The sequence below is a fragment of the Muscardinus avellanarius genome (genome assembly GCF_963383645.1).
Source record: "Muscardinus avellanarius genome assembly, chromosome: 12".
Lineage (NCBI taxonomy): Eukaryota > Metazoa > Chordata > Mammalia > Rodentia > Gliridae > Muscardinus > Muscardinus avellanarius.
Window position 1 is genome coordinate 7797665 of NC_137798.1, and position 23631 is coordinate 7821295.

At 41.5% G+C, this 23631-nt stretch overlaps 1 protein-coding gene across 1 annotated transcript in view; it reads left to right on the forward strand.

Moving 5' to 3' along the window:
* ATP8B4 (ATPase phospholipid transporting 8B4 (putative)) overlaps positions 1-23631 on the forward strand; it is a gene marked incomplete at both ends in the record, with an annotated part of 117936 nt that overhangs the window by 60572 nt on the left and 33733 nt on the right. The window contains one exon of the mRNA XM_080707016.1: positions 20255-20327. Coding sequence (XP_080563142.1) covers positions 20255-20327 — 73 coding nt within the window. The remainder of the gene's footprint in view (positions 1-20254; positions 20328-23631) is intronic.

The window sequence follows — 23631 nt, forward strand, 5'->3', positions numbered from 1 at the left end:
TTGAGCCAATGACACTTTATTACAAAAACCCCCAAAATTTATACCCTTCACCAGTAAAGTTAATAATAAGAGAAAAGGGAGTGAATGCAATCACTGTGAAATAATAATGAATGACATGTAAACAAAGGTAATAAAACTAGTCCTTCAGCTGGCTGTTGGCCTTCGAGAGATTAGCTCCGGATTCTTTCCCAGGTCTTGCAGATAAGCAGTTCCAAAGGGCGACCTCCCAAAAGAGACAGGCACGCCCAAGGCTTGGAGGCTTCTCGGGGAATCTTCTTTAACTTTCTTGGAACTTTCCATCTTTTGGGCTCAGTTCATATAGCAAGTGTGGGGAGATGTGGTGATTCAGGTGGATGTGATGGAATTTCTTCAGGTGTTGGCATCTTATCTTGTAAATCTGAAAGCTTAAGCAAACTCACAACACAGTTTGGCAGACAAAACACCACAAACAACACCACAAAGTTCTTGGATTTAATTGTCAGATGTATTTCCTTAACTGCTGAGCACTCTTCTTTAGACAACAAGCCTATTAAAAGCCTATCCATCTTTAATAATACATTTCCCTGTCACAAACTCTCTGCAACCTGCTTCTAACCTTCTAATTCCTTTCTTTCCCAGTTGGGACTTTCTTATGATACGCTCTTCTTCATGCAAAAATGCTTTTCTTACTCTTACGGTATTTCCTTTCCTTCATACATATATATTTAGAACGTCTGTCCTTTATTTTGTCATATTCCTAACCATGCGGCCAGTCTCTCTGTCTCCGGGGATGCTCACACTGGGCGTAAAAGTCAACAATCTTTCTCCTTGGCTCTATTGTATTTGGGCAACTAAGTTGTTCATCAACTAAATTGCTTCGAAGTCACACACAAAGTTTTATCTTCTCTGTCTCTAGGCAGGATCTCAAGGGTAAACAGAGTTAGCTTACTAGAGTTAATGGCTTAACCTAAGTTAGTGATAGGAATGAGGGTCGGAGACCCTTTGTGATTGCTGCAGCTGGAATGCTTATCACAGCATCTGAGTTCTGGCCAGTTTTTCATTATTATTGAGCAAAGCCAAGGGCGTTTAGACAAATTATTAGAGAATTTATTTTCACGGACTCAATCTCTTTCATAGTCCTGGTCTCACATCACCGGAGCAATTCGCGTAGAGAGTTAAAAGGAATCATTACCAAGAAAATAATAGTCATGAAGGGTATCTAAAAGTGGGGGGTACTTTGGCCAGAGACGACACCTCCTTCTCGGGGCTTATTGCCGATTAACTATGTGGAGTGGGGTCTCAACACATAGATGCCGAGGCAGCAGGCAGTCTTGGCACAGGCTTCAGACTTTAGTCCTCTGAGCAGAAATAAAGGAATTCTTCTCCCCCCACCATCTGGGTTGCCATCTCGCTGAGCCCGTCCTTCTGCCACAAACTACCTAGCCCTCATCAAATTTTCCTTGCAGAACATTTTTATTACACTAGTATTTTGCTTAGACAAAGAGATAATTTCTTCTGTGTATTTAAAATTTACATATAACCAGGCATGGTGGCGTACACTTGTAATCCCAGCGCTTGGGAGGCTGAGACAGCAGGATCTCAGGTTTGCGGCTAGCCTCAGCTACTTTGTGAGGCCTTCTGCAACTTAGTGAGACCCTGTTTCAAAAATAAAGAATTAAAAAATAGGGCTGATGATGTAGCTTGGAAGTAGACTTCCCCTGGGTTCAATCCTCAGTACCATACACACTAAAAAAAAAAAAAAAAAGAAATATAAAAGTTTCTCTTGGTCTCACCATCCAGATCTGAGTGAACCACAATTAATTTTAATGCTTCTTCTTCTTTTCTTTTTACTTTATCCTCTCTACTTCTCAATATGAAATTCATTTTAAAATAACTGAGACTGCACTGTATCCTAAGGTTATAGTTGAATGTTTACCCTACCCCTTTATTTAAAAAGAATGGTCTTTGCAGATATAATTAAGATCTTGAGATAAGATGGTTTCAGATTAGTGTGGGTCTTAAACCCAACCACAAGTATCTTTATAAGAGAAGGGGAGGGAAAAAGAGAAAAGAAGGTAATGTGAGCTGGGTATGGTGGTATATGCTTGTCATCCGAGTACTGAGAGGCCAAGACAAGAGGAGGGCGGCCTTTATCAATGGAATGAGACTCTGTCTCAAAATAAAAATAAATTAGGACTGAGGGTGTATTTTGGAGTGCTCCTAGGTTTAATCTCTAGTAACACACACACACACACACACACACACACACACACACACTCTCTCTCTCTCTCTCTCTCTCTCTCTCTCGTAATATAAAGATGGAGGCAGATCTATAGCTGTACACTAAGGAATGCCTGAGGCTACCAGAAGCTGGGATAAATGACAGGTGCAGGTCTCTCTCAAGAGCCTCCAGAGGGATTGCAGCCTTGCAGACACCTGGATTTTAGATTTCTCACCTCCAGAATTGCAAGAAAATCTAGGTCTGCTGTTACAATACACATAGTCTGCAGTGGTTTGTTACTGCGGCCCTAGGGAACTAGTAATAACTTGTTTTTAGTGTTCTCTTGAGAAGTTCTATATTTGTTCATTTGTTCATTCTTTCATTTAACAGACATTTATTAAATGAGACAGGAGGATCATTGTTTGAAGACAGCTTCAGTTCCTACTTAGTGAGGCCCTTTGCAACTCAGTGAAACCCTGTTTCAAAATAAAGAATAAAAAATAGGGCTGGGGTGTAGCTCAGAGGTAGAATGGCCCTGGGTTCCATCCCCAGTACTGCAAAAAAAAAAAAAAAAAAAAAGCCTACTGTGTTTAGGTAGAGTGTTATACCTTGGGACTACAGAGGTTTTTGTTTTGTTTTGTTTTGTTTTTTGGTGGTACTGTGGTTACTGGAAGCCCTTCTACCTCTGGGCTATATTCCCAGACCTATTTTCTTATATTTTTATTTGGAAACAGGGTCTCTTAAGCCAGCGCGACTGGCTTCGAACCTGCGTGATCCTCCCGTCTCTGCCTCCCAAGTGCGGGGATTACAAGCGTGCGCCACCACGCCCGGCAAGAGACTACAGAGTTAAATAAGGCATAATCTCTTCCCCTAATATAATACTCTCATAAATATTTGGTACACGATGAGATTTATCTCTAGAGTTGCCATGATACTGTCATTTTTTATTGCTTTTACTCACGAGTAAGGCATATGAGAGACATGAATTGTTTCATTAGGAACATATAGTTTTTAATTGTAATGTTGAAATTGAGTTGGGGGTCACAAAGGAGGCAAAAATCAGCCAAGTTTTTGTGTGAGACCAGGCCTCTTTAATTAACTGGCACCTTTGGGTGAGGTCTGCTGACTGTGGGGGAAGGGACCGATGACCAGTCAGCAGATTCACGGTCAGCAGAGTCATGCCGCAGAGAGGACATGAGGGTATTTATGTAGCCGAGGTCTTGGGGGTGGGGGCTAGCAGCGTGGGAATGCCGCTCCTCTCGTGAAATCTGGGGTCTGCCCCACGACATCTGTAGTCTCATGACATCTCTGCTTCTGGCTTCCAGGGTTCTGCCTCCTTTCCTAGCTGCCCATGAGGGGATGGGGAGGGACCCAGGAGGAGATGAGGGAGGGATAAGGGACCTGACCTATCATCCTGGCCTTTTGGTGATATTGGGTGATGACCGAGTCGATAACTACTTCCTGCTGTCAGAGGATATGTCGTTATAGGGGCCCCTTGGCCAGGAGAGGTCGGGTCATTTGGAAGGTGAGCAGGTGGGAGTATGGCTGCAGCAGAAGTTGATTGGAAGTTATCCTGGACAGCTCGGTAATGCATGCTTGAATGAACTTTAGCAGACAAGGGGTTACTAAAAAAAAGGCAAATCATGAGAACAGGTCCAAGGAGGGGAAAGATCCCAGCAGTCACTGGCCCTTGGGTAGACTGTCAATATTGTGTTTTTAGATTCTCACTTAACTTGGTCAGGGTTTAGAGATTCTCTTCCACTAGACCAGATTCATTAATGTAATAGCAGCAGTTTTCCTCAGAAAGAGACACGCAGCACCCTTTTCAGCAATAAGTAATTATAGGTCAGTCTGGTCAAATGGAAAACATGCTATTGGGTCAGGAGCATCAGTAACAGATTTTAGAGACAGTTTAACATTTATGGCTGTCTGGCATCCAGGGAGGGAGAGCACTGCGCTGATCCCACCTTGTGGCTGGTCCAACATTTTATGAAAGACAGGCAAATAGGCCTCCTGTACAGTAAATTTCCAGACAAAAACAGGTGGGCCTGCTGAAATAAAATCATTAAAGAGAATTATGCCAAGAAAAACGAAGCTTGGTGGGCTCCGACATTGTACAGGAGAATTTGTCATGAGGTGGTGGTAACAGAGGCCTTTTAGCCAAGTAAGGTAATGCCAGTTAGGGTTCCCCAGCAGTTTGGCCGTAGTAGGTGTAGTGAGGATCACTGTAAAGGGCCCAGTCCACCGTGGTTGTAGATGTTTGGTTGCCCCACTTGAGGAGGACTTGGTCTCCTGGCTTAAGGGCCTTGGCTGCCAGGTGTGAAGCTGCTTTTTCAGTCCCAGGTTGGGGGAGATATCTGTCAGCATGTTCCTGAAGGAGGTGCCTTTCCTGATGACTGCGGTTGATACAGGATGTGGAGTTTTCCAGCCCTATTTTTTATTCTTTATTTTGAAGCAGGGTCTCACTAAGTTGCAAAGAGCCTCACTAAGTAGCTGAGGATGCTTCTAATCCCAGTCTTTGGGGGGCTGAGACAGGAGGATCATGATTCAAGGACAGCTATCACTATACTCCGACACCAACTGAATACTGTCTCCAGCATGCAGTTGATGGTCAATAATTATATGTTGGATGAGAAAAATGAAATTAAGCCAGTTAATGACATCACTTCTCAGGCCTAAGCAGAAATCACCTTTTAGGTATTTTCCCTCATTCTTCCTTGCAACTAATCACAGGACCAGGGGAGGTGTCCATACTCTGCATGTTTTGCGCACATTAGTGTCTGCTGTCATTGCTTTTTGAGTATCTGGGGTCCCTGGATACCAAATCTCTCCTTAATCCTGATATTTTGTGTCGCTGGGAGTCATTTGGCCAGGCTACCCCTTAACATACATGAGACAGTGCCTGACATCACCTAATGGGCTTCCTTCCTGAATGAGCAGAGTCTGGCAGAGGGCTTGAGGCAGTGGTTACCGTGTCATCCACAGGTCACGGCGCAACAGACAAAGCTGTAGGCGTCTGGCAGCTCTAGGTGTGCACAGCAGAGCCTTTCCTGCGGCAGGCCTTTCCTTCCCAGCTGCACTTTCCGGATGGCCTGGCTGGTGAACAGGATTCACTTTGGCCTCATCTAGCTGCCTTGCTCTTCTCTGAGCATCTGCGTTCAAATGTGTGCTCCCCTTACATGGCTAGAGTTAAGGCTTCATTTTCCGATCAATGCTCCTCTGGCCGACTGCCGGAGAATATCACATGCACAGCACTGAGCAATGCAGGCAGGGGATGGCACCCCACTTCTGAAGAGTGGGTCTGGAAACCATATGAACTGTAAATAGTCCTAAAATGCAAATATATATATGAAGTTTTCTGCCAAAAGTGGGGAGCTGAAGTTTTTTTTTTTTCTCCTCTTTTCTTCCCAGACTCAGTTATTAGGTATCTGTTGGAAATTACTGGCTTCTACCATAAGATCTGTGTACTGTCTCTATCAGCCAAGGAGGGGCCCGTCCGGACTTAAATCCCGGAGGATTCAGCTCTGCAGACTCTGTTTCCTTAGAAGTAGGTTTAGGGATCACAGTCCTGTGTGTTAAAAATTGCCAGGTAGATGTTTTGAAAGGAAATCTGCCATCTTTCATATAATTTCTTCTGAAACTTTGGAGAAACAAATAGGTTAATTTAAAAAAAATACTAAAGTTTAAGTTACCAGTAAGAGCAAGGCAAATAAAACTTAGGGAAAGGGACACAGCTTCTGTCATTGGTACGCCATCAGATAACTAACACGCTGTGTATGTCACTTCGTGGCTTGAGAAATATTTCTCAGCAAGTGTCTTTTTTCTTTGTTTTTGTTGAACTTTCTCTTTTTGCACCTGATCCATCATTATGGAAAATAGTTTCAAAAGACTGTTCTTTGTGTGTGTGTGTGTGTGTGTGTGTGTGTGTGTGTGTGTGTTCCTTTGGTCTCAATTTTTGTTGGTGCCGAGGCACGAGGTGCTGTCGTAATTTCTTTTTATACTTAGACTCCCAGGGATACCCTTCTATTGTATTTTAGAAAATATCTCCTCCTTCCCTTGCCATTTTCCTCCTCCTCCCTCTTTTCCTTTCTCTGTATTCTAAATTTTGTTCTTGCTCTGGATCTCTTCTCTTACTTTCTTTTCAAGTTTGAAGAAGCTACAATCCTGGGATTGAGATTTAAACAATGATATGAAAACAATATCCAGAGGCTGAGACATGAGGATTCTGGGTTCGTGGACAACCTCAGCTACTTAGTGAGGCCCTATGCAGCTCAGTGAGACCCTGTTTCAAAATAAGGGAATAAAAAGTAGGGCTGGAGGTGTAGCTCAGTGGTAGAATGCCCCTGGATTCAATCCCCAGTACCACAAAAATAAAACCCAAACCCCCAAAACAAATACAATATTCAACAGAGACCCTATTAAAAAGAGACAATGTTAAAGAATTGGGTAGCTAAAAATGTTGGTATTGGAGCTTATATGAATAAATATGCAAAGGATGGTGGCATAGATACTTATAATTACCATGCAGATTCATTGACATTCAGTTCCAGACGTGGTACTGAGGATGCCAAACGAGGCTAAGTTCTACTCAAATATACCTTTTTATTGGCCACCATCCCTGGTATGAAAACTCCTAATTATCTCAGTTGAAAATAAAGTTCCTAGTAGTGGCTCTTATAATTAAAGAAGAAATTTAGAACAGAGGAGATAGCTCAAACACATATTTAGACATTTTTTTTAACATACTGCAAAGAAGATCAAAGCCCTTGAAAGTCCTTCATGGGTGGGAAGCAGAGTCTTGTGGGGGAATGGGCAGCTGGCCTGTCATTGCTATAAAGTAGAAAAACTTCGTGGAGCATACATGTAGAGTGCTTTTTAGAAAATAACTAACAGAGCTACTTTGTAGTAGAAAGGCTTCATCTTCCTCATGGAAAGAAATAAAAGTCTACTCCAGTCCCCCATCATAGGTATATCCAGGGAGTGGGTAAAAGCAACAATAGACTTTGGCATTTGAGTAATTAATGAGTATTACTCAACTGTGATGACCAATAAGTGATTTGCGTCATAAGGCCTGTATCATTCCTCTTATTTCCAAAGTATGAGAAATGGAATCACCACTTGATAGACCAACCTTTGGCCCAGGTCCATGAGACACAGGACACCAAAGGCTAGGTTTCCTGAGGTCTGCTGAGTCTGGGGACAGTGGGTTCATGTGGGCACTCTAGTTCATGCCCTAGGTTAGGGCAGGGGAGAGGGTTGTCACTTCTGCTAACGCCTTGATCCTTTTTGCTCGGGTTGATAAAACTGATGGTGTTCAACAACGTAGCCAGCCTGGGTGAGGCCCTTTGAATGATTGTGCCAACACTAGTAAGACCAGACACATCATGGCAGCTCTGAACAAATCTTTATTCTGTCTGAGTACTATGTGTCAAAGATGATTAACGCACATTTCCTGGTTTTCTGATTAAAATTTAGTGGAGGAGAGAGAAAAGAAACGGATAGTTGTCAAATAATGTCTATGGTTATGAAGGCATTTGCTAACTACCATGCAAGTACTAAACAGGAGGTACTTAGCCTAGTTGAGGGTTGTAAAAAGACGCTAACAATATATCACCTTAAATGAATTTTTGGTGGTACTGGGGTTCCTGGAAGCCCTTCTACCTCTGGGCTACACTTCCAGACCTATTTTTTATATTTTTATTTGGAATCAGGGTCTCTTAAGTCAGCACGGCTGGCTTCGAACCTGCGAGATCCTCCTGTCTCTGACTCCCAAGCGCGGGGATTACAAGCGTGCGCCACCACGCCCGGCCATTTAAAATGATTTAAAAACATATTTTAATGACTGTATAACAGATATACCATAATTAGTCATTCCTCAATTGTTAGATAATTGTATCTGGTTTTTTTCTAAATATTTCTTATTTTTTTTTTTGTTTTGAGTATTTGGTGATTAAACCCAGAGGTATTCTACTTCCAAGCTACACCCCCACACCTAGTCTTTATTCTTTATTTTGAAAGGATCTCATTAAGTTGTGGAGGGCCTTACTAAGTAGCTAAAGCTGGCCATAAACCTGCTATCCTTCTGCCTAAGCCTCCCAAGTACTGGGATTACAAGTGTGTGCCACTATAACCTGGCTACAGGATCATTTTTGAATGTAAATGTTATATGCATCTCTAATTATTTATTTAGAGCTATATTTATAGGGAGTCTAGACACAAGTAGGGGTACTATGGATTGAACTCAGGAGCATATTACTTCTGAGTTATGCCCCAACTTATTTTTGATTTTTGATTTTGAAAGAGAGTCTCACTAGGTTGCTGAGGCTGGTCTTGAACCTGTAACCTTCCTGTCTTTAAGTACTGTGCACCTCCATCGCTGACTGGGTGTTAATTTTTTTAAAGTTTTTTTTTAAAGGTTCTTAATACATATTGTTAAGTCATTTTCCAGGAAGTTTGCTAATTTATCCTTATATCTGGACAAATGAGAGTATTTTTCCCACAACATCACCACAATTTGAGTATGATCATAAAAAAATATATGGGTCAATCTGATATGTTTGAATAGGTGTCATATTACTTTAAAAACTTGTTTATTTCTAGTGAAGGTGACTGTGTTGCCCCAAATCTTTATTAACTACTTTTATTATTTCTTTTTTTCCCGTGACATGTCTATTAATATTGATTGTCTATTGTTGGCCTATAATATTTGTGTTCCACTTGAGAATATATTTTAAATTTTGTCTTCTAATAAATCCCTCCAGTGGGAAACAATGACAACCTTTTGTTGTAGACAGAGATACCGCATTAGGGTCTCTGCTGGGATGGTGTGCTGATTGAATGATGTTTCTCTAAGCAGCACTGGGCTCTGCTAAGCCATCCACATTCCTGCCAGTTTTCTTTCCATTAAACAGTGCAGATCAAGCCAGGCATGGTGGTGTATGCCAGTAATCCTAGTACTTGGGATGCTGAAACAGGAGGATTGCAAATTTAAGGCTATCCTCAGCAACTTAGCAAGACTCTTTTTCAAAATAAAAAATAAGCCGGGCGTGGTGGCGCACGCCGTAATCCCCACGCTTGGGAGGCAGAGACAGGAGGATCGCTCAGGTTCGAAGTCAGCTGCGCACGCTGGCTTAGGAGACCCTGTTTCCAAAGAAAAATGTAAAAATAGGTCTGGGAGTGTAGCCCGGAGGTAGAAGGGCTTCCAGGAACCCCAGTACCACACACACAAAAAAAATAAAAATAAAAAACAAAAAGTAAAATAGGTCAGGGGTGTAGCTCAAAGGTAGAATGCCCCTAGGTTCAATTCCCAGTAAAACACACACACACACACACACACACACACACACACACACACACACACACAAACACAACAGTGCAGTTAACCTTCATTTGTGTATTACCTCCTGGCAGCCACTATGATCTTTCTGCTATTTTTGTATTCATACATTTTGTTTTCTAGGGCATTGCATTTTATTTTTGTGGTACTGATGGTTGAACCCGGGGGCATTAGACCTCTGAGCCACAACCACAGGCCTACTTTTATTTTTTGTTTTGAAACAGGGTCAACCTGTGAGGTTGCTAAGAGTCTCACTACAGTGCCGAGGATGTCCTTGAACCTGCGATCCTCCTGTCTCAGCCTCCTGAGTACTGGGATTACAGTTGTGCACCACTGTGCTGCGCCTGGCTTTTTCTAGGTATTTAAAAAGCAAATCCTGGATGTCATATTACGCGATCAGTAAATACTTTTGCATTTATCTTGAGCATAAGAGCTTAAAATCTGCTTTCTCACAATATTATATACTCAACAAAGTAATGGTACTTCCATGATGTCATCTAATACTCACAGATTGGAATATATTTTGAAGGTGATGACTTTAGGAGTTCTATTGCGTTGGATATGAGAGAGCAGAGGAATTGGGAGCTCAGGGTTCTTGGCTGACGTTCTGAGGTGGGAAAAACTGGGGAAGGAACATGGTGGTTGTTTTCTGTCTGGACAAGGAAATTTGACTTCTGTGAAGATATTGGTCACTCTATGGAGGCGTAGAATGTGCAGTTACAAACTGATGGGGGAGATCTGAGCTGAAGATATAGATATGAAAGCCATCTGACTACCTAGGGTGGGGGACTAAACCCTGCATAGTGAAGAGAGGTGTTCTGAGAGAACTTCAAAGTGTGAAACCGGGACGAGGAGAAACAGCCCACAAAGGGTTTGAGAAGGAATGTGTGTTAGTTAGCTTTCTGAGCTGTGACAAAATACCTGAGAAAAACAAACTTGAAAGGAAGAAGTGTTTAGAAGTGTTTATTTGGATCATGATTTCAATCCATGTTCAACTGGCTTAGTAGAGAAGGATGAGATAGCTGGGGAGAGAGAGAGAGAGAGAGAGAGAGAGAGAGAGAGAGAGAGAGAGAGAGAGAGAAAGAGAGAGAGAGAGAGAAAGAAAGAAAGAAAGGAAGGAAGGAAGGAAGGGGTCTGGGTCCCAGTATCCCCTTCAAGGGCACTCCCCCAATGACCACACTTCCGCAAGGCTCTCTTATCACCCATAGTGCTTCAGCCCGGCGACCAAGACTTTTACAAGTGGGTCCTTGGTGGGCGCTTCTAAACCATAGCGGGGTGGCTAACAAAGCAAAAGAACACGTGAATGTGTAGTTTCTAGCAACTTTTAAAGTTGAAAAGCAAATAAAGTGAAGAAAGAGAGAGCAGCTAACCATGCTGACTAAAGCACAAACTGAGAAATTGGTCGTTGGCATGAGCAACAGGAAAGACGGGTGACTATAACCAGAAAGGTATCCAAAAAATCCTGACCGGAGAAAGTGTGGGGAATCGTGACGGAGAGAATGAACAGAAATAGCTCTTGTGGAAACTTGAAATAAAAATCAGAATGTACTCTCTTTATAACGAGGTGCTTCATAACAATAAAAAGTGACCATACTTTAAAGGGCTATATCATTTTTACAGTTTAAAAATATTCTTATAAATTTGTCTCATCTGAAACTTATGTCATGAGAGGTGATTAAATGTCAGGTGGTTTTATGTTATTTTATATTTATATATTTACTGATTTATTGTGGTACTAGGGATTATACCCAGGGCTGTTCTGCCTCTGAGCTACCTGTCCAGCCAGATTTTATTTTATTTTTTTATTTTAAAACAGACCCTTACGAAGTTGCAAAGGGCCTAACTAAATTGCTGAGGCTGGCTTCAAACCTGTGATCTTTCTGTCTCAGCCTCCTAAGTATTGGGATTACAGAGGCGTGTGCTACTGTGCCTGGTAGTTTATTTAATTAAAAAAAATCTTAGTCTAACAAGGAGACATTCTGACAGGTTGGCAAGTGCCAATTCTTGTAGATCATGGTGGCAAATTTGAATTTCGGTCAAATTCTTGCCCAAAGGCACACGGCTAATTGATGGTGAAGATTGGGCTCAAGTCTATGTTTTCATATTCTATAGCATGGGCTCTTTCTACTATGTTATATAATTCCCTTCATAAACAGGAGTTCAATATTTTCTTCTTTAAGAGTATAAGAAGGGTGGGCGTGGTGGTGCACACTTGTAATCCCCACGCTTGGGAGGCAGAGATGGGAGGATCGCACAGGTTCAAAGCCAGCCTCGCTGGCTTAAGAGACCCTTTTTCCAAATAAAAATATAAAATAGGTCTGGGAGTGTAGACCGGAGGTAGAAGGGTTTCCAGGAACCCCAGTACCACCAAAAAGAAAAAAAAAAAGAGTATAACAATGTTTACATTTCAATTCAATTTCTGGTCCATTCTGAACAGAATTTTGTTTATACAAATATTAAGATTATGCCTATAGCCAGGTGCAGTGGTGCATACCTGTAATACCAGTACTTGGAAGGCTGAGACAGGAGGATGGCAAATTTGGGGCCAGCTTCAGCAACTTAGTGAGACCCTGTTTCAACAATAAGTTTTAAAAGGAGCTGGGGGTGTAGCTGAGATAGAATGCTCCTGAGTTCAGTCATCAGTACCAAATTTTTTTCCCTATAATATTGTTCTCCAAAGACAGAGTTTTACTATGACATTTTCTAGTTTTTGCTTTAATAATCCAGTAAGACTTGTTACTTGTGATTTTAGAACCTTACCTTGAGCTGTATCTCTCTTCATAACGAAGGTGTAGAGAATACAAAATCAATGGTTCGCTGGAGAGAAGCATTCTACTAATCGTGAGCTCTAAGATTTATCCCAGGCCAGGCGTGCTGGTGCACGCTTGTAATCCCAGCATTCAGGAGGCTGAGAACGTAGGATCACGGTTCAAGGACAGCCTTAACTATTTAGCGAGACCCTTTGCAACTCAGTGAGATTGTTTCAAAAAAATAAAAGACAAAAAAATAGGGCTGGGAGTGTAGCTTGGTGGTACAGTGCCCCTGGGTTCCATTCCTGGTCCTGAAAAAAAAAAAAAAAAGAAAGAAAATAAAGATTTATCCTGGTGCAGAGAGGAGTCCAAATGACATAATGGTTGAAGCCTCAGAGAGCAGAGATAGTTTCCCCATGACCATAAGTAGATCCTGACTGAAGTCTTTTGGCATGGTGTGAAGTCATGATTCTAAGAAGACAAATCTAGAGGGAGGGCAATAATAAAGTCCAGGCATATAGTTTTCCGATGAGCTCACTGTATATAGGGACCAAGCTGGGAATATCTTGAGGAATGAAAGTTAATATATCCTTTATTAGACAGTCTCCTTGGCCCATCAATTTTCTTTCTGGGGTTTTGATGACAGCTACGTGGCAAACAATAACACTGAGGTCATTCTCTTCAAGTACAGGTGTTCCTCCTTGTTGACTGGGAGAATATTTCCATGCTCCAGGTATCACAGGGCAAAGATGATTGGACGGGGGTTAAGAGCCAGATTTCTATTTCCCCAGCTGTCTCTGGGGTCTTGGAAAAACACTTGGTGTAGGATCTAGTTCCCGGGCCTCATTTTGTTCATGTAAGAATGGTAGTGGACTCATCACTGAGGGGTGATAATTACATGCCAGAGGGTAATCACCTGGCTAAGAATTCTAGCTACATCCATCCTGTGTTTGAGGAGCTTATGATGAAAAACATTACAATATATTTTTAAGTCAAATTTAAAAATTTGTTAGAGAGCTGGGCGTGGTGGCTCACACTTATAATCCCCAGCAGTTTGAAGGCTGAGACAGGAGGATCACGGTTTGCAGGCAATCGCACCTACTGAGGCCCTTTGCAACTCAGTGAGATCCTGTTTCAAAATGAAGAATAGGAAATGGGGCTGGGGTGTAGTTTGGAGGTAGAATGCCCCTTTTTTTGTTTAGAAATGTATTTAGAACTCAATATGAATGCAAATCTAGCAAGTGATTAGACTCATAATATTCCAGTGATCTCTTTAGTTGTATGTAGTGCTGCAAAACCAGAAATGCTATTTCCAGAAATATTAGGTTCTCTGACCAGAGAAAACCAAATCCTAGCATGAAGAAACACTTTTGCATTGTTGCTATTGGTATAACCCCTATTTTTACTTAATACTTTAAGTAACAAATATTTTTTTTCTGCTTTGACAGACATTTGGTTCTCTGCTAACTGTCCCCTCTGTGGGAACATTTGTTTTGACTATTAGAGGCAAAGGGAAAATGGAATACAGACCTTTTATCTTGGAACTAAAATGTTTAGGTTTTCTTCTCCTTTTTGTTTGTGTGTGTGGGGGGGAGTTTTTCTTTTTCCAAAGAGAGAAGACTTATTCACTAATGAACTGGGTAAAAGAAAATTATCTGAGAGTGGCTTACCCCATAAAGTAAAGGAGAGAGAGAGAGAGAGAGAGAGAGAGAGAGAGAGATATCTAGCTTTTATAACAAAGTGTCTCTCCCCAAACTCTTTTAAGAGATGAATCTATTATACATCTCTTAACCCATTGATAAGATCAAAGCCTTCATGAGCCAATCTCCCCCTAAGGCCTAACTCCAAACACACTGATGCTTCAGTGGGGCTTTCAGCACAGGGACAGTGAAGACCCAAGCCATAATAACCACTCTCAGCTTCTCTGTAATTGCCTTGGCTGAGGAGAGTGTCTGGCTAGAGACCACCTTCCTTAATAAGGACATCCAATGTTCAGTGATGGTCTCATCACTTACTAGCTGTCTATCAATGAAATACTACTGAAAATTTATAGAATCTAGCCAGGCGTGGTGACACACGCTTGTAATCCTGGTACTTGGGAGGCTTAGACAGAAGGATTCAGGTTCACAGCCAGCTTCAGGAATTTAGTGAGGCCCTTCGCAACTTAGTGAGACCTTGTTTCAAAGAGTTAAAAAAATAGGGGCTGAGGGTATCGCTTGAAGGTAAAGTGCTTCTGGGTTCAATCCCCAGTGCTGAAAAAAAAATAGAATTCACAGAATCTTGAGAGTGTCTTAAGATACTGATTAAGGAGAAAGGTTTTGAAGCTGGGTATGGTGTCTCATGTTTGTAATCCCAGCATTTGGGAGGTTGAGACAGGAGGATCGCAGTTTATGGATAACCTCAGCTACTTAGTGAGCTCTTTGCAAGTCAGTGAGACCCTGTTTCAAAATAAAGAGTAAAATGTAGGGCAGCGTTATAGCTTGGAGGTAGAGTGTCCCTGCCATCCCGAGTACTGCAAATAAATAAATAAATAAGTAAATAAATAAATAAATAAATAAATAAGGCTTTTTGTGCTACCATCAGGCAGGTATATTGTTCAGGTAAGACTCAGTAAGTAAATCAATTCTTTTATTTTGAAAACACAGTCTAAATTGTGTGTTTCTGCATCTGAATAACGTACAATATGATCTCGGTGGATTCAGAGAAATTAGACAGAACATCTGTAAGACTGGTTACTCTTTCTTAGCAAATTGTTAAACCAGATTATCCAATTTGTAGGACTACATCTCCCCTCATTCTCCTCCTTTTCTCATCCTCCCTGGCAAAATTGGTGAGGGCAGCCATCTTCAGCAGCTGACTATGGACCTTCCTGGGTGATTTTTTTTTTTTTTTTTTTTGCCTCAGCATAAGTGTTTTGCTGAGAAGAAGGGAGAAAAAGGGGGAATCCTCTGCATGGTTCATTATACACAGATTCCAAAGATATGAGCACTTATGTTGGTTCTCAGCGTTAACGAGATCCTGCTCACCCGTCCATTGTGAGGGGATTAGGGCCAAGCTGGATGTTTTACTCATGCAGCTCTGACAGGGCTGAGGCTGAAAAGAACCAGAAACCGCTGCTGTCCACCGAGCATGGGAGTCAGGGACCGTGATTGCTAGCTGGCTTGGGACTGGCTGGCTTTAAACACGGATGGTGCACCGTGGCCCCGATCAAACCGCTTCAGCTCCTTAGGGTCCATTCTAAGTAGACAGTACATAATTACCATGGAAAATAAAAGGGAAAAAAGAACAATAAATATAGATTTATTAAGAGCATGGGCTTTGGAGCCAAGGAGACTTGGGTTCCAGTCCCAGCCCCTGTTGCTTACGTGTGACCTAAAAGAAAAGTTTTCATGTATTTATTTTTCTCTCTCTCTTAAATTGGCCTTTAAAACGCCAGTTTATGTAATGCCAAGAAGTCAAGCAGTACAAAAGAATATACACTGGAAGCGAAGTCTTCCCTCCCTCCCAGCGGCCCTCTTTCTTTTCTTTCTCTAGTGGTAACCACTTAATAGTTTCTTGTGTCTTTCCCAAGAGTTTTCTATACGTGTGCAAACAAGTGTTCATGTAGGTATATCCTTGTTTCAAAACAGGAATCTTGCCTTGCACAAACATCTTTTTAAGCTAATAAGATAATTTAAGGCACATTTCATAATAGCACATATAAACCCACTTTATTCTATTCTGTGACTCATTGTATTCTATTGGACCAGGACTGGATAAGTGTTTCATGGTTCATGCATCTAATTTTATTTTTAAATTTTTTTTGTGTGGTACTGGGGATGGAACCCAGGGGCATTCTACCTTCAAGCTACACCTTGGCCCTATTTCTTATTCTTTATTTTGAAACAGGGTTTCATTGAGTTGCAGAGGGTCTCACTAAGTAGTAGCTGAGGCTGTCCATGAACCGCGATCTTTCTGTCTCAGCCTCCCAAATGCTGGGATTACAAGTGTGTGCCCAGCACATCTAATTTTAAATGATGGGCATTTTAGTGGTTTCTAGCCAATTGTTATAAATAGTGCTACAATAAACATCTTTGTACATTCATATTTAAATACCTTTATGATCAGTTCTTTTTTTTTTTTTGTAGTGGAGATGGAACCCAGGGGGCATTCTACCACTGAGCTACACCCTCAGCCTTATTTTATTTTTCACTTTGCCAAGTTGCTGGGGCTGGCCTTGAACTTGTGATCCTCCCATCTTAGCCTCCCAAGTACTGGGATTACAGATGTGCAACACCATGCCCCAGTTCTGATAATGTTTTAGTATAAGCATGTCCCCAATACTGCATGGGACACACTTACATTAATGAAACAATTTTCTGTTTATCTAAAATTTAAAAAATGTGTGGTGCTGAGGATTGAACCCAGGGGTGTTATACCTCTGAGATATACCTCAGCCCTATTTTATTTTTGATTTTGAAACAGGATCTCACTAAGTCGAGGAGGCCCTCACTAAGCTGCTGAGGTTGGGAGCAAACCTGCTATCCTCCTATCTCAGTACCCCCAAGTGTGAAATTTGAATTTAGTGAAATGCCATTTTTTAATTTAATAACTCTCTATATGAAATAATGGGTATAGTCCCTGGAAGGCAGCAAGCATGAGATAAATGTCGACTGCCATAAATTCTTATTAGGAAAATGCTATAATTTAACAGATGCTTTCAGAAATGTTGATTTAATATTTATTTATCGCTTATTTAACTTTGTCGAGTGCCTACTATGACCTAGGCATTATTCTTAAGTCCTAAAGATAACAGAGGTGCACAAGTAACGTCCATCTGAGCAAGAAGTGCTTTTGTATTTGATAGGGCTGTGGGGTGCTTAACACTAAAGCTTGGTGTAAGTGGACTGACTGGTGGATTAGGGAGATCAATTATATTCTCTTTCTAGTAACCCAACCCTTGTTCTGTAGCTTTTAAGGAAGTCCACTCTTCCAGGAATTTGGGTTCTTAACGGGGAAATCAGAAGCATTTGAACATAGGGAAGTTGACAGGAATCTTGCTGAGCCTGTTGAAGGCCCTCCCTTCTGTTCCTTCAGCTCAACACCGGGCTCCGTGTCCTGCTCGAGGTCAGCCTTTGACTCTTAGCCCCTGGAGGCAATAGTTCAGTCGCCTGAGGATGGTTCAGGGCTCTGTCGCTCTTACCTGGCTGAGCCTAGTAGCTCTTAGTGTGCGGTGCCTCATCAGGAAGGAGCAGGTTTTGACCAATTTATCAAGAGTTATTAGGTGAATCCAGACCTGGTGGTGCACACCTATAATATACTGGTAGGTCGACACAGGTTTGTGGCAGCTTAGCGAGGCCCTTGGCAACTTAGTGAGATCCCATTAAAAATGAGAAGTAGGCCTGGGGGTGTAGCTTGGAGGTAGAATGCCCCTGAATTAAATCCCTAGTAACTAAAATCACACACACACACACACACACACACACACACACACAGAGTTATTATTAGGGGAAGTTTCTCGCACCTCCTTTTCATACGACTCAGATTTTCTGATGTTCTGAAGAGCAGATAGATATATGGTGAATGAGTATATTAAAAACATTCTTTCCTTAAAGTAATCCTCGTTGTCATTCTGGGGTACTTGAACTCCATATGTTTTATGACGCTTTAGGAATGTAAGTTTTATAAGTCTTTTTCTCAAATTTTGGCTCGCTTACCCATTGGCTCGTGAGGTTACCAAGGTAAAGGCTATCTTATTACGCCATCTATTTTTTAAGCCCTTGCTTCAAAAGGAATCACTAACTAGATTATACCTATTTTCTAAAATGAAGTCATTTTATGATGATACTGAAAATGGAACCATGTTTTGAAACCTTGGACTTTGAGTGTGAGGACATGGTTGAACTTGTTTCCAGAATATTCATCTCCAAAAGCAAGAAGGCTTTCCCCGACAGAGGTCAAAGCCAAGTCTGCGGGTGTTTGAGTCTTTGGGGACAGGTGTCCTGTTTGCAGCCCGCAAGGTCAGCCTGCATCTTGGTAGCAGAGCTGGAGTACATGATAGCTTCACACACGAGCCCCCGGAACAGCTGTGCCACACATGGAGACCCTGGAGATGTCTGCTTTCATTGTTTCAGGGTGATGACGAAACCCAATCACTACACAACCTAAAGTCAGAGAGGTCAAGAAATATTTTTGAAGCTGAGCTTTAAAGCGAATCTTTCGTCTCTCGTGCCGGGAAGTCTTTAATGCTGTGTTGCTGTTGGTGGCAGCCGTAGTGGGTAGGGCGGGAAAACAATTGGATTCAAAATTAGGCAATTTAACATTTGCAGGTCTTCGTGGGTTTCTGCTTGTCCAGTGAATATCAGTACTTCTGTGGCTATGACCTTCCACGCTCATTAAATGACGTACCTCGGAGTTTCCAGTTAAGCGCAGTTTTGCCGCTCCCTGCGCAGTCCTGGGCATATGGTATGCAAGTTGGAGGAATAAGAGTTTGGATGTGAAGCTTAATGTCATTTCATCTTCTTTCTGAAGCAAATACACTTTCAATAAAGACTTCAGGGCACAGGGTTCTTCATCCACTCATGGTTCCTCTTTCGGATAGGCTGTCTCCTTAGAAAGCCACTTCATGTTCCAAAAGAGGGATCCCCAAGAGAAATAAACCCGCATACGAGCCACACCTGTAAAGATAAATAAAAAGAGGTTTACAAGGCCTCTTAGGTCCTCCCTTTGCCATCTAACTAGATAAAGTGCAGAAAAAAAGCATGGCATTGGGGGGGGTGATTGAATTCTGGCGAGGGATGAAAAAAGCCACAATTGAAAAATTTCCAGAACAACATGTACTTGGATGCGAATTAAAGAGAAATTCTTGGAGTGGCTAAGCCAGCAGGGTTGATAGTGTGAGGCATATTTCACAGTTGTATAAATATTTAAAATGGCTTTCCAGCCTATAAAGAAAGTAAATTAGTTTTTTTTTTTTTAAAAAAAACTTCACGATGAAATTCAACTGCCCACCTTAACTTACGCGGGGCAAACCTGCCCCCTGTGTCTTAGCCTTCTCTTCTGAGAGGGGACCTGGAAGAAGGGCGTGTGCTGAAGGCTTCCAGCTTAGAAAACAAAGCTGGTTTACTTTTTGACGAATTTCAGAAGGATGAAACTCCCCAAAAGAGCATTACGTTTTCCTGCCCCAGGTGGCCTATTTCTGGGGGTCAAGTCTGGCTAAGGACACCCCAATTGGTCACCCAGGGCCACTACCGCTTTCCATCACAAACCCTTTGAACCCGGTGCAGGGTGGGCTTGGGAATCTGCTCTGTCCTGAGCTTCAGAGAAAGCTGTGTGGCTTGCTGCCTGTGTTACCTTCTGTTCTGAGCTGTGGGTCCCAGCCTGGTGAAAGCCACCAAATCCATCCTTTAGCCATGGTGCGCGGACCATTTTGTAGGTATTTCAGGACCTTCTTTACCACCAATTGTTGACCTTGTCCTTGCTAAAAAATTTCCCCCTTTTACTTGCATTTTAACTATTGCCCCGGCACAATCTCTGGTCACTGTCTTCTCATTTACTTTCTATCTACCTGCAGTGAGATGGATTTTGGAGTGAGGTGGATTTTGGAGATGTTTCTATATTTATTAACAAGGGGTTCGAAAAGACTGTCAAGAAATTCAACAAATGGTTTTATTGAAAGTTCATAACTGCTGTAGAAAGCTGGCATCATGGGATGGCAAAGAGAACACTCAGTCAAGAGTTAGGCATTTTGAGCTTGGCCAGGGGTATCATTAACTTGCTGGGCATTCTTGGGCAAATCGTGTAACCTCTCTGAGCTGTGATTTCCCCTGTTGCTCAGGTAAAGGCCATTGTCACGAAGGCTGCTTTGACTTTAAGATGCGAGGAAAGTCTCACCTGCTTCCCGGTTGCTGCATCGTGGGTGCCATCCCTTGAGAATCTTCTGGGTGTTTCTCTGTTTTTGAAAACAATTAATTTTGCTTCTGTTCTTAGGCTGCAGAATGAAAAGTGGATGAATGTCAAAGTGGGAGACATCATTAAATTAGAAAATAACCAATTTGTCGCTGTGAGTATTCGATATCGCTTAAAAGATTTATCTCAGATTAAAAGACCACATTTACATTTACATAGAGCATTTACATTTGCAAATTTAGTAACTCCATACTAATGTAGAATAATTAGGTATATTTCCTTACTCCAAGGAATACCAGTATGTATTAGTACAATCTTAATGACAAACTTCTTTAAAAGACACATTAACTTACTACTTTTTTTTTGTGGTACTGGGGATGGAACTCAGGGGCATTCTGTCTCTGAGCTACATCCTCAGTCCTATTTTTTGTTCTTTATTTTTGAAACAGGGCCTCACTGAGTTGTAAAGCACCTCACTAAGTATCCGAGGCTGTCTGTGAACTGCTGTCCTCCTGTCTCGGCCTCCCAAATGCTGACATTACAAGCATGTGCCACTATGCCTGGCTTAACTTACTATTTTTGGTAACATGGTAACTCAGATAAGGCTGAGCGATTTTTGTCTTGTTAATTGCCTTAGGGATCTTTTACATTGATAGATGCAAAACATTTTAGATCAGGATGTTAATCATTTCCTGTAAATAATTTTATGAAAAAATCATGAGTACCTTAAAAACAATTTGTTTTCAAAGTATTTTGAATACTGTTGCTTCATACTGTGGTTAGTACTGTTAATTAGCAGAATATTCGAAAACATAAGTGAGAGAAAGAGAAAAAAGGAAGGTCCTTTCTGAGCAACCAGATAATGTTTATTGATTGTGCCGAATTAATACAATGTTCATGAGACCTCATTTTGCATATCAAATGCACTATAATTTATATCCCCAAGCTATGAATGTTGCAATTTCCTTAATAAAATTCAGTTCAGTCACCAAAAGCATGCAATCAACTGTAATTCAAATTAAATTGAGGGTGACAAAAGCTATCCGGATCAGAGATAAAAATTTCTAATTATCGCAGTGTTTATGTCAAATATATATTAGATTACTTTTGAACACTTTTGTGTTGAGTGCAATTTTGCAGATCAGGTTGTGGTCTTCATTAAATTTGAGACATTTTACAACAGGGGAAAAGACATTGCCCCAAGATTTATTTACGAGCACAATAACCCAGTTAAGAGTCCTAAGCATTCACTTTTAGAAACAGACATCTTTCATTAATACTCCATGTGAGTATACCGACTTCTCTGGAAGCGCCCTTGCTGAAGAACTACTTGGTGGACACTCCATTCATAAGCGTTCACACTTGGCGTAGACAAATGCTTCTTTCTCTGGCAACCTCAGTGCTTGAGAAAACAACCGAGAACCCAAAATAAGCAGCAAGGCGTCAGGGCAGCGCAGACAAGGCCTCAAAGTCCATGAACTGTGGCATGGCCTCAGATGCACGGTAGTCTACCGGCTTCTCTCACCTGCAATCTATTAACTTTTCCTTTAGACAATTTAAATTACTTGTCTGGCTTATTTTTTAGCTCATTAAAGATTGAGAGCACTCCACCAGGAGGTAGCCTTGCTAGGAGAACTCTGCAGGTGGTGGGACTGAGGTAACTGGTTAAGGGAACTAGATGCGGATCTAACTTTAGCAACAGCAAATGCTTTATGTCCTGTGCTTTTGATTTCTCCACCTGTCAAATCAGGATGCCAGAGTACTGTATGATCCTAAATATCCTTTCCAGATTTTACACGCTGCGATCATCTAACCTGAGATTAGACTACAAGATTCTTTGATTTGCCTGGTCTCTAATAGCTAGTGCTACATTGGGTCATAGGAAGCATTCAGTAAAAGTAGGTTGAATGAGTAAATGTTAATTTTGTAACAAAGAAGACAGAAAGAAACAAACCCAAAGAAGAAAAGTGGATATAAATTCTGAAGATCCAGTGTTTTGCATTAAGGGGACCAGTGAACAGACCCATGTGCTCTGATTAAGTAAAGATCACATATATTTAGACCATATTGTTTCAAAGAAAGGGCTTCACTTTAACTCTTGAAAATGAATACGATGAAGAAAATGTTAGTGCTTCTAAGTGGATTATGTCAACTTTTTAAAATTTGTTTTTGTTTTTGGTAGTATGGAAGATTGGGCCCAGGGGCATTCTACCTCTAAACTACACCCCTGGCCCTTTTTACTTTTTATTTTGAAATAGAGTCTTTCAAAGTTAATGTTCACTGGCCTTGAACTTGTAGTCCTCCTGTTTCAGCCTCCGAAGTACTGGGATCACAGGCAGGTGCCGCTCTACCTGGCTTGCATTTATTTATATTTTTTAAGAATGGCATATATGGAATTCTAAGATGTGGAAATTTAAAAAATCCTGGCAATTATTTATTTCAAACAGTGTTGGAGGTAATATATCATGTATTAAAATATGCCACAGCTTAGCTTTTCTTTGACTTGGAGTTGAGTATTTTAGGGACAATGCTTGGTATGTATCTGGTTCAGGTAGTCAATAAAATAATGAACTTTAGGAGCCCCAAGGGCATGCTCTTATGGGAATGAATATTAGCTTGGACTCACTTGTTCACTAGTATTTTGACTAATATGTTCATTTGTCCAGTTCTTAGGGGTCCAGAAAATCAGGGATCAAATCTGGTCCCCAAATCTAATTCCATAGGACCTCATGGCTAGTATATCTGCCTCCAACTTGCCCTCTAGCCTTGTGGGTCTAGTTTGCATATCCTTTGGCCTTTGGTTTGGACCTGGTTTTATTTTCTACGTGATAGCAGGCATGGTTGTCACTACTGCAATACCTCAGGTGAGACAGGACGCAGAAGGCAAGTGTGAGTGCAAATATCAGGTACGAGGAAGTCAGTTCTATGGGCGCATCATTAGTGCTGGTTTAAAATCGAACCATACATTTGGGTTAATTCCCACAAAGTCAGTGATCTGTGTATCCCAATGGGACATTTTGCAATGCAGTAAATGTTCTATACTTGTGCTGTTGAACACCACAGTCATCACCCCCGCTGAGCACTGCAAACACAGCTAGCAATTAGAACTTGCATTGGTTTACATTTAAATAGCTACCTGTGACTCACAGCTGCCATATTGGATAGAACGAACATTCACTCCATAATGGCCTGAGAATGTTCACAGTGCCCCTGTGTTTTCTGCTAGAGGGAAGACAACAAACTAGCACTCTAAGTACTTGGCACCTTCTTGCTTGGTCACCTCTCCCAGCAATGACTTCCCTGACTGTTGGGTTTGGAGGCAGGGCATGTCCACATGGCTGGGACCCCCTTTCTTCCCTTTCATTTTGCACATTTCCATTGTGCTGAAAGTTCTACTACTCTTCAATGCCGTCAATTCTGTAGGAGCAGATCCTCTTGGTGAAGGTGGTAACAGGGCC